The 17058-nt window shown below is 43.5% G+C and overlaps 1 protein-coding gene across 1 annotated transcript in view; it reads right to left on the bottom strand.

Annotated features, from left to right (window-relative positions):
* The window catches only part of F12 (coagulation factor XII), a 172778-nt gene that overhangs the window by 16405 nt on the left and 139315 nt on the right, over positions 1 to 17058 (bottom strand). Inside the window, exons 6-9 of the mRNA XM_069763973.1 lie at positions 16476 to 16607; positions 16114 to 16218; positions 15865 to 16039; positions 14561 to 14658 (exon numbers count right to left, since the gene is read on the bottom strand). Of these exons, the coding sequence (XP_069620074.1) occupies positions 14561 to 14658; positions 15865 to 16039; positions 16114 to 16218; positions 16476 to 16607 (510 nt within the window). The remainder of the gene's footprint in view (positions 1 to 14560; positions 14659 to 15864; positions 16040 to 16113; positions 16219 to 16475; positions 16608 to 17058) is intronic.

The following is a 17058-nucleotide window of genomic DNA, read 5'->3' as shown; positions in this document are numbered from 1 at the left end:
TTTTCCCCTATCCCCATTATTCTCATTTTATGTATCAACCTTTTGTGTGGCACTTTTGTGTGGTCCATATACACTTCGTCCACTGCGTTCCCTTGGTCCAGTCCGGAACTTACCTCTTCATAGAAATTGATCAGATTTGTCTGACAGGAACGGTCCCTAGTAAACCCATGCTGATACTGGGTCATGACTCATGAGGTTATTTTTAAGAACATCCTGGTGTGTGAGCTGGATCCATTTCACACTGTTCATAAAAGATGCCTTCTTTCATGAACACAGCACACGTATCCTTGGCCACTGCAGATTTTTCCGCAGCAGATTTGATAAATCTGCCGGGCAAAAACGCTGCGTTTTTGCTGCAGATTTATCGTGGATTTACCGCGGATTTAGTGCGGTTTTTCAACTGCGGTTTTCCAACTGCGGCTTTCCATAGGGGCAGCTCTAAAACCGCTGCGGAATCCGCAGAAAGAAGTGACATGCTGCGGAATGTAATCCGCTGTGTTTCTGCGCGTTTTTTTCCGCAGCATGTGCACAGCGTTTTTGGTTTCCCATAGGTTTACATTGAACTGTAAACTCATGGGAAACTGCTGTGGATCCGGAGCTACGGAAACGCTGCGGATCCGCAGCAAAATCCACATCATGTGCACATACCCTTACAGCGATGCCAACATAACACCATTGATTTTAAAACATTCAGGTATAACATACCCATTTCGAGTTTACATGTGCATTTAACAGTCTATGCTCACACATCTTTTAAATAGTCCTTTTTAAGTGCACCAGGTTTTCCCTAATGAAGCCATTACTGGAAAATTACAACAGTTGTTTTCCTGAAGTGACTTTGCCAGTCTGTTTGCTATCGTTCTTGCCGTGGAGCTCCAACTCAGGCTTTTTATGCACTTTAGTTTAAAGCATCAGTATCCTTATCAGAAGCCACCTGAACACTGAGTAGGTCACTTCTTTAAACCACTTCTAGGTTTCTGAACCATAAAGCAGTTGAAAGACGTGACAAAATACAGAATATATAAACGGTATTGTCGTTTTGACATTGCTATGCATCATGTTCTTTTTATGGGTTGCCTGTGCGATGTGCACTTTCCGTTACAGTTCAGTCCTCATTGGGTCTCATTACAAATAATTGGAAGAGGTTTCAAGCAGTACCATAAATGAACAATAACACAATATTAATTGGACCTTGTTCTTTTCCATTTCCCTGTAACTATTTTTTACCGTGTATGCTGATGTCACACACTTTTTAAAACAATCCGCAAATAACTAGTGGTATGTAAAATAGAGCAATGGAAATGTGATTGCCATCTCCATCATGATGACCCTCGCCAAAGCAAACCTCATCACTATGAAAGGGGTTGGTGAAGAGAAGATGCATCCAGTCGACATCCCACAGCACTTGCTGCCATCTGCTGGTTGAATTGGACAAGCAGGAACTAAAGGATGCAAAGTGTGTTCTTGGAGGAAGAGTTTGAAAGAGGAAGCCTAGTCACTTGAAAGTTCTGTCGCAGTTACTAAATATAAAAAGGCCCGATCAGACTGAGAAGAAGCAGTTTGGAGTCAGAGTCTGTGCCAGGCAGGTTATGTGGCTGTAAAGTGGGAATACAGTCACCAGTGGGGTCCAAGAGCAGTTAGATCCCAGAGAAGGCGTTAGCAAAAAAAGAAGATCCGTAACCTGAGCTGAGAGGAAGATCGGTGAACTGAGCTAAGAGGAAGATCCATGACCTGAGCTAAGAGAAAGACCGAGAACCACGCCAACAGAAGACTGGAATCCATGCCAGTAGAAGACCATGCTCCCCACAAGTCCCACACCAGAAGAAGATAAGGATCCATGCCAGTAGAAGACCACACCCTGCACCAGTAGAGGACCGTGCCCAGGTCTGAAGCAGGCCTGAGAAAAGATCTGTCGGGAGGGATGAACTGGGACAGCACTTCAAGTAGCGAAAGCAGCCAGTGGGTTGAGTGAGAGAAATCGAGAAATCTCCCCTGAATGGAACTTAAGGCCAATCGGGTAGTGCCGTGATCTCGTTAGGGCCTGTGTACCATTTCATTTTGCTCAGATAGCTAGCAACAGTGACAAGTAATGTGATACTGTCTTTCCTTGTGCTATTTCCCGATCTCATACTCAATCCTTAATCTGTATATATATTAAATAAATCGTTATTGGATCAATCACCATTGACTCCTCATTGTCTATGCCAGTGTTCCCCAACTCCAGTTCTCAAGAGCCATCAACCAGGTAAAAATTGTTGTACCTGCACAGGCATAGATTTTGTTACTGCACACAACGTTATTGGTTGGGGGTTTGATTCCCGGGGTGACAAGACTTCAAGAAAAGAGAGGCATTAGCTATTTAATTAACTGAAATGTTTTTTTAGTTTTTTTTAACTGCATTATTAAATGCAAATTAAAAGTTGCTTTTTACAGTACCCACAAAGCTATGAGATTTCAAAAATCTCGTGCACATTTTTTTTTGTGACTGAATTTGAGAACTGCAGCGTTTTTTAAATCTGCAGCATGTCAATTTTTTTCTGGATTTTTGCAGTGTTTTTTCACCCATGAGAAAGTGTTAAAAAAACGCTTCAAAAACGCAACATTTTTTTCTGGTATTTTTGCAGCATTTTTGGTAAATAAAACTAACTTTATTAAACATGCTGTAGAAAAAGCACCCATGTAATCCGAACCCAAAACCGCATCACAATATATGTGAACACGCTGAAAATTGAATGCTGCTTTTTACTGCCAAGGAAGCAGGTTTTGGCCGCAAAAAAAATTGCAAAAATGCTGGTGTCAACATAGTCTAAGTATAAACAACGTAGAGAGACACCGGCCCAGTCCACCAGAGTCAGGAGAGGAGGAAGAACAACAGAGGAGCAATTAGCACAAGCAAGTAAAGGTTTTACTACAGGAAACATAGCCGACAGCATGATGAAAAGTCAAGACATATCCCTGACCATCCGGGACAGGTCCGACAAATCAAGACAGTCCCTCTGATACTGGGATGGTGGGGAGCTACAGTGGGGAAAATAAGTATTTGATACACTGCCAATTTTGAAAGTTTTCCCATTTACAAAGAATGGAGCGGCCTGTAATTTTATTCATAGGTACACTTCAAGTGTAAGAGACAGAATCCAAAAATAAAATAAAAAAAAAATCACATTGTATGATTTTTAAATAATTAATATACATTTTATTGTGGGAAATTATTATATGATATAATAGAAAAACAGAACTTAATATTTGGTTCAGAAACCTTGGTTTGCTATTACAGAGGTCAGACATTTCCTGTAGTTCTTGACCAAGTTTGCACACACTGAAGCAGGGATTTTGGCCGACTGCTCAAACAGATTTTCTCCAGATCTTTCAGGTTTCGGGGCTGTCACTGGGCAACATTAATTTTCAGCTCCTTCCAAATATTTTCTATTGGGTGGATACCGCGTGCTCCCTCCATTCATCAGGCTGATAGCGTGCACTTCCCTCTTAGCCCTTAACAGCGGTGACACCGCGTGGCTTCATATTTACTGGGCGGATAGTGTCACCTGTGACACACTACCCTGCATCTGCAGATTGCTTTTACAACCTGGGATCTATATAGCTTCAGGCTTTCTTCTGCACACTGATGAAGGTCCAGTTACGACCGAAACGTTTGTGTTTACTGTATGTATAATAAACCCCCATTTTTGCATCACAACACGTCCGGAGTGTGCCAGTCACTTGTTATTTAGCACTTTGGTCTTGGTCATGGTAGAGAGGTTCGAGTGTGATTGTGTGTGTGGACAGGTGTCTTTTATACAGATAAGTCCAAACAGATGTAAATAATACAAGTAATGAGTGCAGAGTAGGAAGGCTTCTTAAAGAAAAACCATCAGGTCTGTGAGAGCCAGAATTCTTGCTGGTTGGTTGATGATCAAATACTTATTTCATGCAATAAAATGCAATTTAGTTATTTAAAAATCATACAATTGGATTTTTTGTTATTTTATTTCTAGATTTTGTCTCATACTTGAAGTGTACCTATAGTGAGGCAGTGACCGGTGTCACATGTGAGGGTTGCTGTGTGTCCCCCCCAGGATGCGCACGGAGGTACAACATCTGCTAAGGCCATGGGGTACTCAGAACCGGGTCGCATGGCTCTTAAAGGGGTGGTCATGGCAGCGGTTACCTGGTCCGTGGCCCTGGGCACGCAATAAAAATAAGAAAGGGGAAGTTCATAATGGATTGTACGTGACGCCAACTGTGGTATTCGGCTATAAATGGCCAACGCTGCTTAAGGAGACCGCTGGGGCCGATGGTGATGCAGCTGGGATGGTTCTGCTCCTCACAGGTGGAGCGGGGCCCCAGGGCTACTGGTGCAGTTTTTTAAGGGACTTGTGGACTTGGGGTGCAGGACTGAGGGTGCGAGAATAACTAGAGGACACAAGGGTTGCAGTTTTCTTTACCTTTAATCCAGTTTGAAGGTGCAGTCCGGGGCACAAGTCACAGCTGGTGATGGAGATCCGGGCAGCCTGGAAGCACTTCAGAGTCTGCCTAGCCAGTTGGGGTGGGAGGCCTTCCTACGGCACTGTTCTCTGGGTGCTTGATGCTTTTAGTTCTCCTCAAGTCCCAGTCTTAGTCTGTCCACTAAGTGAAACACTACCCACATGGCAGGCAACTTGAGCCTCTTCCAGGAGTCACTGCCCCGTGGTGACTCCGGGCTCTCATATGCTGCTGCGCCTCCGGGTGTCAGCTGGGGCCAGGAGACCTGTAATCTCCTGTCCTTCAGATTTGGTTGCGGGGCCTGCAGTTCCCACACAAACATGGACTCCAGTATCCAGTCTTTGGCGCTTAGTCCTGGGGTGAGCTCAGTCACAGCTCCTATCCCCCAGATTCTTCTCACTTGTTGCCTCTTCCTCCTCAAAATTAACTAACCCCACCTCCAGGCCAGAATTTATAGGGAAATTCCCCTGAAAACCAGGTTAGAGCTCCTTCTTCTGGCCTGGAGTCAGGAAAGGTGTTGGATGCGGACATCAGCTGGTAAGGAGACCCCTCTTTGCTTCCAGACATGGAATCACCCCCTGTGAGGGAGGCAATGCCACTGTGGCAATCGGACTCCTGGGGTGCCCCAGAGGAGTATTGAGGCCATGGGAGTGCATTGCAATTACAAGCGTACCTGTGATTGCAATGCAAAATAAAAGTGAGTATAGGTCATGGATAAGCTATTTGTCCAGGGCAGATTTAAGAAAACCTGCTGGGCTTTCAGTTTTGAAATGGACTACAGAATGGTAGTGGGACAGTCTGTTACTTTCCTGGCCTGGTTTTCCATGTGGCCGGAGGCCACAGGTTGCTTGTAAAAACCCTTGAAGCAGAAGGGTTGGGTTTGTCAGGTTCAGTGTCAGTCTGGTGTTTGCAGGAGTTCAGAGCAGAAGGCTCTGCAGAGCTCCACCTGTGTGAGGCAACATAGGCAAGCAGAGCCAAACAGCCAAGGAGCTGGCACCCACAGCATACACGGCGGTGCAGTCGCCCACAGCAGTCTCGGAGGTGGACTGGCATGTTTATTGGCTGCAGTCTGGAGGATATGGTTCCCACCTGCGATCCGAACGATATTGTGTACTGTGTAGTTCTGTGAGTTGAACATTAAAGAAACATTTTGCTTTGAACTTTGCTGGGTCACTGCCTCATCACTGTATAGTGTGTTGCCGCTGCACTACATATGGTGGAAAGAATGCGGGCAGTGTTAACTGAAGCATACCACAAAGCGTGCTGCAGGTCAGTGAGCAAGCCGGCAATGCTACCGCTCAAGCCTGCTGGAAAAATGGAGGAGCTTTTGAAGCAGGTGGTCCTCATTCAGCAGCAGGAGCTACTGTGGCAGCAGGAGCTGCAGTTTTAGCGGCAGCAGCAAGAGGCGCTGCAGTTGCAGCAGCAAGAGCTACTGGGCCAGGAGCAATAGTAAGAGGCACTGCAGTTCCAGTGGCAGCAGCAAGAGGCGCTGCAGTTACAGTGGCAGCAACCGAAGCATCAGCAGTATAAAGAGGAGACCCCGTAAGGTGAGGGGTGATCAGCGGTGTAAAGAGGAGATCCCTAAGATGAGGGGCGATCAGCGGTGTAAAGAAGAGACCCTTAAGGTAAGGGGTGATCAGAGGGTATACCAGCTGACCTTTGCAGAGACTCATCCCGTCCCGCCAGGTCTCAGTTGTATGACTTATTGCAGTTGGTGGAGGAATGGCTCCAGCCTAAGACTTTCACCCTGGCCCAAATAATAGAGAGGGTAGTGGTCGGCCGGCTGGTAAGGGCTCTGCCAGCTGCCGTGCAGCGTTGGGTGGGGCAAGGGGACCTGGGCACTCTGGACCAGCTGGTAGGATTGAATGAGCAGTATACAGCCACTCAAGACTTTGTACAGGAGCATGGGAAATGTCCACTAGCCACTGTTGGGGCTAGCCAGGATCAAGCCCGTGATGAGGGAGTAACCCGAAGTGAGGGTGACAAAAGTTCTGTTTCCCCTAAAGCTTCTCCAATGTATAGTCGTGCCGCAACGATTAAGTGTTGGCGGTGCTGAGGGCCCGGATATGTGACTGTCAACTGCCCCCTGATATCTAAGCCCATGTACTGCGGGTATAGTCGCTGTGCATCTATGTATGCCCAGCCAGTCTGCGCTGCCACTACAAGCACAGCGGGAAGCGAACCCCAGCTGTGTCAGGTACTCGTGAGCGGGTGCCAAACAAAGGCTCTCCTGGACTTGGGGAGCATAGTGACTTTGGTCCATGGGTCCCTTGTTGCCTGGAACAACCCCAAAAAATTGAAAATGGAGGTGATGGGTATCCATGGAGAAATCCGGGAGTACCCGCCCGCGGAGGTTAATTTTCCACCCCAGGTGGTGACATTAAACATGTGGTGGGAGTGGTGAAGACTCCTCCATATGGGACTGTGTTGGGAAGAGACTTGCCCCTGTTCTGGTCCCTGTGGGAGACCAGGGTTAACCCTCCCAAGGTAAATGTAGTTCCAAGTGCAGAATCTGAAGATCCTGAGTCAGGGACGCGTGCCATAGGGGTCATCAACTTAGGGACAGAGTGTAACCCCGATAGGTTTCCCCTAGAGGTTCTGGCAGGAGAGGTCGAGGAGACCCAATGATCCCCGAGCTGGAAATGTCCCCTGGTAAGTTCGGGACAGTTCAGTTCCAGGGTCCCACGCAGAGATGCGCGTATAAAAAGAAAGCCGGGAGGAACCGGGAATGTGTGGTCACGGATGCAACTAGGGTCATACGCACGAGTAACCCTCTGGCACTGGCCAAGGATGTGGCCGGGGATCAGGGTAAAATGGATAGAGCTCTCGCAAGTCAGCAGCGACGGTAGGCTCGAGTTCAGGTGCGACGTGGCATGGATGTATGCCCGGAGTTGCCGGAGTGGACCTCAGCATTTCAGCAGGGCCGCGTACCTTGCCTCCTGAATGTGCCCTCAGTCTGTACCCTTCCCCCACCCAGGGAAGAGGGGAGTAGTAGTGTACCATAGTACACAATCACAATAACAAGGTAATACGAACAGGGGTAACAGAAAATTTCAAGCATACAAATATACACACATATAACAGAGGTATGCACTAGGGAGTGGAGGATGGGGCTAAACCAAACTAGGAGAAGAAAGGGAAAAACCTAGCAACAGTCACAGATAAATCCACCAAATGCCTACAGGTACTTTCAGCTGCGACACTTCTAATGTGGTGTACCTAATTATTTGTACTAAATGTCCAACTGGGGGTCTGTATGTGGGGGAGACAGAGCAAAAGCTTAGAACAAGAATGAATTCTCACCGCCACACAATAAGAGAAAAAAGAATGGATCTACCTGTAGCAATACATTTTAGTCTCCCAAATCATAACATTATTGACATGAAATTACTTGTGTTAAAAGGTAGCTTCAAATATCAGAGAGACAGAAGAGTATGGGAATATAAACTGATGACGACCTTTGACAGCCTTAGTGGAGGATTGAATGTGTCGCATGGATTTATGTCTTTTTACATCAACTAAGAAACTTGCCCCTAAGACTATGAGGGGTCATCACAACAGAACCAGACCCCAATCAGAGGACAATAAAACATTCCTTATCTAAGAACTGGTCCAATATTTATGGACATAACTGTTTATCACTCATGGTAATTCTGCTTCATGTCACCTGTCTTATCCATGTTTTTTTTCTGTGCTATGTTGTGCATAAATATGTGATTCTTCAGAAATTCTTTTAGTCTTTGCCTGATGAAGAGACCTGTGTAGTCTCGAAAGCTTGCAATTTGTTACCATCTTTTCAGTTAGCCATTAAAAGGTATCAACCACTGAGGACTCTCAATTCTAAATATTTTTCTACTCAAATAACCATCAGCAACATCCTCCAGCCATGCAGCAAAAGCTAGCTCTGACAATGAGTGTTAGTCAGTACTCAGTTTATATAGGAGATGGGAGTGGCTAACAGTGCACAGCTGAGACCCTTAGGTACCTTCACACTAAACTATATCGCTAGCGATCTGTGACGTTGCAGCGTCCTGGCTAGCGATATCGTTCAGTTTGACACGCAGCAGCGATCAGAATCCTGCTGTGATGTCGTTGGTCGGGGCTAGAAGGCCAGAACTTTATTTGGTTGCTGGCTCTCCCACTGACATCGCTGAATCGGCGTGTGTGACACTGATCCAGCGATGTCTTCACTGGTAACCAGGGTAAACATTGGGTTACTAAGCGCAGGGCCGCGCTTTGTAACCCGATGTTTACCCTGGTTACCAGCGTAAACGTTAAAAAAACAAACACTTCATACTTACCTTCCGCTGTCTGTCCCCGGCGCTGTGCTTTCCTGCACTCACTGTGAGCACAGCGGCCGGAAAGCAGAGCGGTGACGTCACCGCTCTGCTTTCCGGCCGCTGTGCTCACAGCCAGTACAGAGAAGCACAGCGCCGGGGACAGACAGCGGAAGGTAAGCATGAAGCGTTTGTTTTTTTTACTTTTAGGATGGTAACCAGGGTAAACATCGGGTTACTAAGCGCAGCCCTGCGCTTAGTAACCCGATGTTTACCCTGGTTACCAGCATCGTTGGTCGCTGGAGAGCGGTCTGTGTGACAGCTCTCCAGCAACCAAACAGCGACGCTGCAGCGATCCGGATCGTTGTCTGGATCGCTGCAGCGTCGTTTAGTGTGAAGGTACCTTTAGATCCAGGAGCTCTCAACAGAGCAGATTAACCCCTGCACTGCCCAAAATATTTACACTGTTTAATAAAAAGGTGAAATGCTTCTAACTAGTACAGGAGTAGGAGATATCAGACGCTGCAGTCTTCTGGATCCTCTTTGTCACTGTAAACTCGTGACAGCTAGAACGCAGCTCCTGTGAAGAGTTGTGACGTCAGTAAGGTTATCGTCATTCACAGTGGCTGAATTGCGATGACCTTACTGACGTCACTGCTTGCAGCATGAGAACTTACTGTGCAGTGTGAGAACAGGCAGTAAGTTCTCATGCTATGAGCAGTAGCATCACTGAATGGTTATCATCATGGGACCTCCATATGGACTTCGGAGGACCACTGTGGATTTTTTGGGGGTAATAAATGGGTAAAAGAGAGAATTTGTTTGTGAGTGCCTTTTACAAATAAAGGGTTTTTGTGTGTTTGTGTGTATTTATTTCTTTTGACCACGAGGTTAGTAACGGGGGTGTTTGACAGACGCCCCTCCATTACTAACCCCTGGACTTTATGTCAGTGGACATTACACAGCTGACATCAACCCCAAAACTATTACCCCGATTGCCAACATACCAGGACAATCGGGAACAGAGGAGGGTAAGCGCCAAAATTTCTGGGGCGGCTGAAGGCTGGTCTTATTAGGCTGGGAAGGGGCCAATATCCATTGGGCTTCCAAGTTTTTTAATATTAGCCTACAGCTGTCTGCTTAGCCTTTGCTGGTTTTTAAAAGTTGGGGAAAGCACAAGTCATTTTTTTTTGAGTCCCCCATTTTTAATAACCAATAAAGGCTAAGCATACAGCTGAGAGCTAATATTAATAGGCTAGGAAGGTCCATGATTATTGTCCCCTTCCCAGACAAATATCACTAGGTCACAGCTATCTGCTTTCACTTGGGTGTTTTTAAAAAATATGGGGGACCCCACCATGCCATTTTTATACATTTATTCCTAAAAACAAAAAGGATAAGCTCCATAAAGCATATACAATATCTGATGAGTATCTATCTTTCTCTCTGTCTCTATGTATCTACAATTGCATGTAAATGTTTCGGCAGCCCTGGTCAAAATTACTGTTATCCTGAGCCAGCCAAGAGTCTTTCAATTTTGGTTTGAGGTATTTTCATCCATTGTTCCTTGAAAAATTCTTCCAGTTCTGTCAGATTCCAGTGTCATCTTGCATGCACTGCACTGCTATTTTGAGGTCTAGCCACAAATTTTCAATGATGTTTAGATGAGGGGACTGTGAGGACCATTTGAAAACTTTCAGCTTGCGTCTTTTAAAGTAGTCTGTTGTGGATTTTGATGCATTATCTATTTGTAGAAGCCATCCTCTTTTCAACTTCAGCTTTTTGCATATGGTGTTATGTTTGCATCAAGAATTTGTTGAAATTTCATTGAATCCATTTTTCTCGCTACCCGAGAAATTTTCGCCTTGCCTTTGGCTGCAACACATAGTTACATAGTTACATAGTTATTAAGGTTGAAGGAAGACTATATGTCCATCTAGTTCAACCCATAGCCTAACCTAACATGTTGATCCAGAGGAAGGCAAAAAAACCCCATGTGCAAAGAGTAAGCTCCACATTGGGGAAAAAAATTCCTTCCCGACTCCACATACGGCAATCAGACTAGTTCCCTGGATCAACGCCCTATCAAGGAATCTAGTGTATATACCCTGTAACATTATACTTTTCCAGAAAGATATCCAGTCCCCTCTTAAATTTAAGTAATGAATCACTCATTACAACATCATACGGCAGAGAGTTCCATAGTCTCACTGCTCTTACAGTAAAGAATCCGCGTCTGTTATTATGCTTAAACCTTTTTTCCTCCAACCGCAGAGGATGCCCCCTTGTCCCTGTTTCAGGTCTATGATTAAAAAGATCATCAGAAAGGTCTTTGTACTGTCCCCTCATATATTTATACATTAAAATAAGATCACCCCTTAGTCTTCGTTTTTCCAAACTAAATAGCCCCAAGTGTAATAACCTATCTTGGTATTGCAGACCCCCCAGTCCTCTAATAACCTTGGTCGCTCTTCTCTGCACCCGCTCCAGTTCAGCTATGTCTTTCTTAAACACCGGAGACCAGAACTGTGCACAGTATTCTAAGTGTGGTCGAACTAGTGACTTGTATAGAGGTAAAATTATGTTCTCCTCATGAGCATCTATGCCTCTTTTAATGCATCCCATTATTTTATTTGCCTTTGTAGCAGCTGCCTGACACTGGCCACTGAATTTAAGTTTGTCATCCACCCATACACCCAGGTCTTTTTCATTGACGGTTTTGCCCAGAGTTTTAGAATTAAGCACATAATTATACATCTTATTACTTCTACCCAAGTGCATGACCTTACATTTATCCCCATTAAAGCTCATTTGCCATTTATCAGCCCAAGCTTCTAGTTTACATAAATCATCCTGTAATATAAAATTGTCCTCCTCTGTATTGATTACCCTGCAGAGTTTAGTGTCATCTGCAAATATTGAAATTCTACTCTGAATGCCCCCTACAAGGTCATTAATAAATATGTTAAAAAGAAGAGGGCCCAATACTGACCCCTGTGGTACCCCACTGCTAACCGCTACCCAGTCCGAGTGTGCTCCATTAATAACCACCCTTTGTTTCCTATCCCTGAGCCAGCTCTCAACCCACTTGCACATATTTTCCCCTATCCCCATTATTCTCATTTTATGTATCAACCTTTTGTGTGGCACCGTATCAAAAGCTTTTGAAAAGTCCATATACACTACATCCACTGGGTTCCCTTGGTCCAATCTGGAACTTACCTCTTCATAGAAACTGATCAAATTAGTCTGACATGAACGGTCCCTAGTAAACCCGTGCTGATACTGGGTCATGAGGTTATTCCTCTTCAGATACTCCAGTATAGCATCCCTTAGAATGCCCTCCAGTATTTTACCCACAGTAGAGGTTAAGCTTACTGGCCTATAATTTCCGAGTTCAGTTTTTGTCCCCTTTTTGAATATTGGCACCACATTTGCTATACGCCAGTCCTGTGGCACAGACCCTGTTATTATGGAGTCTTTAAAGATTAAAAATAATGGTCTATCAATGACTGTACTTAATTCCTGCAGTACTCGAGGGTGTATCCCATCCGGGCCCGGAGATTTGTCAATTTTAGTGATTTTTAGACGCCGCCGCACTTCCTGCTGGGTTAAGCAGGTGACATTTAATTGGGAATTTTTATCACTAGACATTTTGTCTGCCATGGGATTTTCTTGTGTAAATACTGATGAAAAAAAGTCATTTAGCATATTGGCTTTTTCCTCATCCTCATCCACCATCTCACCCAGACTATTTTTAAGGGGGCCAACACTATCATTTTTTAGTTTCTTACTATTTATGTAGTTAAAGAATATTTTAGGATTATTTTTACTCTCTCTGGCAATGAGTCTCTCTGTCTCAATCTTTGCTGCCTTGATTTGCTTTTTACAGAATTTATTTAATTTTCTGTATTTATTTAATGCCTCCTCACTACCTACTTCCTTTAATTCCCTAAATGCTTTCTTTTTGTCACTTATTGCGCCCCTTACAGCTCTATTTAGCCATATTGGTTTCCTCCTATTTCTAGTATGTTTATTCCCATACGGTATATACTGTGCACAGGTCCTATCCAGGATGCTAATAAACGTCTCCCATTTTCTTTGTGTATTTTTGTGTCTCAGGATATCGTCCCAGTTAATTGCACCAAGATCCTCTCTCATCCGTTGGAAATTTGCCCTCCTGAAGTTTAGTGTCCTTGTAACCCCTCTACTACACATCTTTTTAAAGGATACTTGAAAACTTATTATTTTGTGATCGCTATTTCCCAAGTGACCCCCAACCCTTATATTTGATATGCGGTCTGGCCTGTTGGTTAATATTAGGTCTAGCAGTGCCCCCCTTCTTGTTGGGTCCTGAACCAGTTGTGAAAGGTAATTGTCTCTCATAATTGTCAAAAACTGATTACCTTTGCTGGAACTGCAGGTTTCTATTCCCCAATCTATGATTCAGTATGAATCAGTATGATTGATCCACCCCCAAGCTTTCTTTTGATGATTCTTCCATGAAGGCTATATTTGTGCAGGTGTTTCTGAGCAGTAGAATACTGTACCACATCTTCAGAGTCTGCTAAATCTTTCTGAAGGTCTTTTGCAGTCAAGCAGGGGTTCTGATTTGGCTCTGAAGCAATCCTGTGAGCAGCTCTAACAGAAGTTTTGTTTGGTTTTCTAGACCTTATCTTGACCTCCACTGTTACTCTTAAATGCCATTTCTTAATTACATTTCGAACTGAGGAAAGGGCAACTTGAAAAAGCTTTGCTTTCTTCTTACTGCCTTCTCCTGCTTTGTGGGCCTCCACCATTTTAATTTTCAGAGCGCTAGGCAGTTGCTTAGAAGAACCCATTACTGCTGTTTTTTGGCATAAGGTTAGAGGAGGCTGGGTTTTTATAAAGCTGGGAAATTTGCATCACCTGGACTTTCCTAACGATGATAGTGAACATGTAATAACCCTAACAGGATAATTAAGGTCTGAAACCTTGGTCAAAGTTGTCTGAGCACACAAATCTCCAAGTGTGCCCAAACTTTGCACAGGACCATTTTCCTTTTTATAATTTTTAAAATGTTAAAAATTACAATATATACATATTTTTTGCCTACAATACGAAGGAAGTGTGTCATCTTTAACTTTAGGCCTTTTAGAGATCATTTCATCTTCAACTTGCTTAACTATTCACATTGACAGAAATTTTGATGAGAGACACCCAAACTTTTACATACCACTGTATCTATTTATCCATCTAACAATCTATCTATATCTGTATATAAGATTGTTTTGTTAGTTTGAAACCTAGCTTTAAATTACATAAAAATGCATTACATATGCATTGCATTCGCTTGTCATACGTATGTCATACGAATGCTAGCTGAGAAAAATCACATTGTACTCACATGACACTCGCATGGCACTCGTCCTACTTTTCTAAATCAACATAGGACTGACTTTTTATATGCTAATGTGACTCCAGCATGAGGCAAAAGCTTTACACATTGGAAAGAAAGGAGACTCTACATTTGGGATGCTTATTTTCACTGCCGTTTAGTCTTCAGCTTGGTTTAGTGTCCATCTATTATGAATAGGTTTTGTATTTTAACTTTCCACACTTTTGTATTTAATGTAATAATTGAAGTGCTCTTTGATATAGATAATCTTTTTTCAGGTTTCTTATCGGACACAAGGGCTGGTCTTTGGTACAGCCTTCAGAGTTTTTTTTCAAGCCATGCCTATAGTAGGGTCGGTAGGAAGATATTTGTCAGACAGTTGTCTAAGTGGTATGACCAGCTGTTCACCATTCATCTCATGTACCTGGTAACTGCTGACAAGGGGGGATAAGACAGTGCTCCCAGGTCAGCCTCTCATTCTTCATTGTGAAACACCAGGGTTGTATATCTTTATCTGGATTCCTGAGGAATGAGAAAACATGAAGCTATTACAAGTATCTATGTTACATAGTAACATAGTTAGTAAGGCCGAAAAAAGACATTTGTCCATCCAGTTCAGCCTATATTCCATCATAATAAATACCCAGATCTACGTCCTTCTACAGAACCTAATAATTGTATGATACAATATTGTTCTGCTCCAGGAAGACATCCAGGCCTCTCTTGAACCCCTCGACTGACTTCGCCATCACCACCTACTCAGGCAAGCAATTCCAGATTCTCACTGCCCTAACAGTAAAGAATCCTCTTCTATGTTGGTGGAAAAACCTTCTCTCCTCCAGACGCAAAGAATGCCCCCTTGTGCCCGTCACCTTCCTTGGTATAAACAGATCCTCAGCGAGATATTTGTATTGTCCCCTTATATACTTATACATGGTTATTAGATCGCCCCTCAGTCGTCTTTTTTCTATGTTGTAGTCTGCACATGTACAATCTTTGTTACTACAACAACATGGAGCACCTGGCAAATACAGTAGGTCATCGTTACATGAAGGTAGGCATCCTTTTAATTGGAAGACTATGCTGACCAGAAACTCTTTATTGAGTCATTCACATCTAAATTAAAGTGCTCAGCACTAGACTAATGTATACTTGCTACCAAAGAATATAGTGGAAAAAATGTCTCAAGGGGGTCTTAAAGGGAACCCCAATTCCAATGATGAGTTACTAACTGGCCTGTTTGCTGTAGTTTTGATAAAGTCAAGGTTCTATCTGAAGGAAGTTATCGGTAGAGGACTACAAAACTTACTGCCATGCAGTTCTCTCCACTGATTCTCAGCGTTCTTCTTCTGTAAAGTATGCAAAGAAAGCTGCCAATCAGTGGTGTGGGCCTTCGGCTCCCTGATCCACCATACTATTCAGCTTTATCAGCGTCTTTAGGTCGTGGATACCGCAGAAATTGTGATGACAGGAGGAGGAGGCCCAGTGGTGCCTGGTACCCCTGACTCAAGTGCCCCAAAGTAGCCATGTTAGCTTCCGCTATGAATGGTAGGCCCCTGGGAAGCGGGTTGTTTGATGAGAAGCCAAAGGTCTATAGTCATACACATTCAGATGTGCCTTTCTCTGGTACTCCAGCCTCACAGCGCCTCAGTCCTTTGGAAGTAAATTAAATGAGCTGCAGTAACAGAAGCAGCCACAACAAATTATGCAGTAGGAGTCTAGTATTACCTGCAGTAAGGGTGAGGTCCTATGCCATGTCTCTGTGCATGCTTTCCACTGACCCAAGAAACTTCGTGTTGAATGACATCAGATTCCCAGTTTAAACAGGCTGTTCCAGCTACGGTGACATTTGCTGTACCCCTATAGCTGGTGCCATTGCCTTGGTAGCACGACTCTTTCTGATCTTAAAAGAAAATAAACAGTTTCAAGAAAAGTTACTGGCAAAAATGTAACTGCATTTGTCATATTAATACTTACTTATTTCACAAAACTCTCCCAAAAATCCAGGAGCACAGCCACAGACCTTGGTTTCTCTCAGCTTTATGCATTGCCCACCATGAAGGCATGGGTTGTGATCACAATCTGTAAATCCAGAGCATCGGGAAAAAAACTCAATACTTAAGCACCAAATACATGCATACATTTCTGAGTATAGAGTTATGAAAGGGTGGCTAACCAGTGTCACCTACCCTAACACTCAACGATGTGTTCTTTTTCTAAACATTTCATATTTTCTATCTCTACAATTTTCTATATTCATGCAGATAAATCTAAATATTTGAACCCCAAAATTAGTACATTTGCTTATTTGGTAATTTGTGTGTGTGTTTCCAACTCACGTTTCCCTGTTGTTTTTTTACACATTTTTCCTTTTTCGTGGCAGTTGCATTCTTCCAAAATTGGGGGTGTATACCTTAGCCACTTCTCCCTGGGTTCAAAATATTTTTGCAGCTTTTCATCAAAACACTTGTCTAGGAGATACAGAGAACAGGTTTCTACCAATTTCCTCATGTCACCAGACCATATTTAGCTAGACTTACACATGCTTTTCAAGCCATTTCTCTTTAGGGTATATTTTTGCTAAAGTGCTTTTTTACATGGATTTGAGAGTGGATTCTGCATCAAAATTCACATGAAAAAAGCATGCTTTAAATACTCTTTAAATCGAATTCCTATTGATTTTAATGGTAAAAGTTGCCAAGGGTGCACATGGTGTTGTCTTTTTCTCTCTTGGAAAAAAAAGCAAAAGGTAAATTTTTTGGGAGTTCCACGTTGGAATAATGTTCCAAATTTAGCTTCTGAATCAATAGAAACAGGAAAAAAAATGTCCCAAACACAAAAAAATACATAAAAAATACATCCAAAACTTTTTTTTCCATGCTGTGCGCACACAGTGTCTTTTTTAGGTGATTCTTCCCAGAA

Source organism: Ranitomeya imitator, chromosome 4 (assembly GCF_032444005.1).
Source record: "Ranitomeya imitator isolate aRanImi1 chromosome 4, aRanImi1.pri, whole genome shotgun sequence".
NCBI classification, from domain to species: Eukaryota; Metazoa; Chordata; class Amphibia; order Anura; family Dendrobatidae; genus Ranitomeya; species Ranitomeya imitator.
This window is presented reverse-complemented; position numbering and strand designations above follow the sequence as displayed.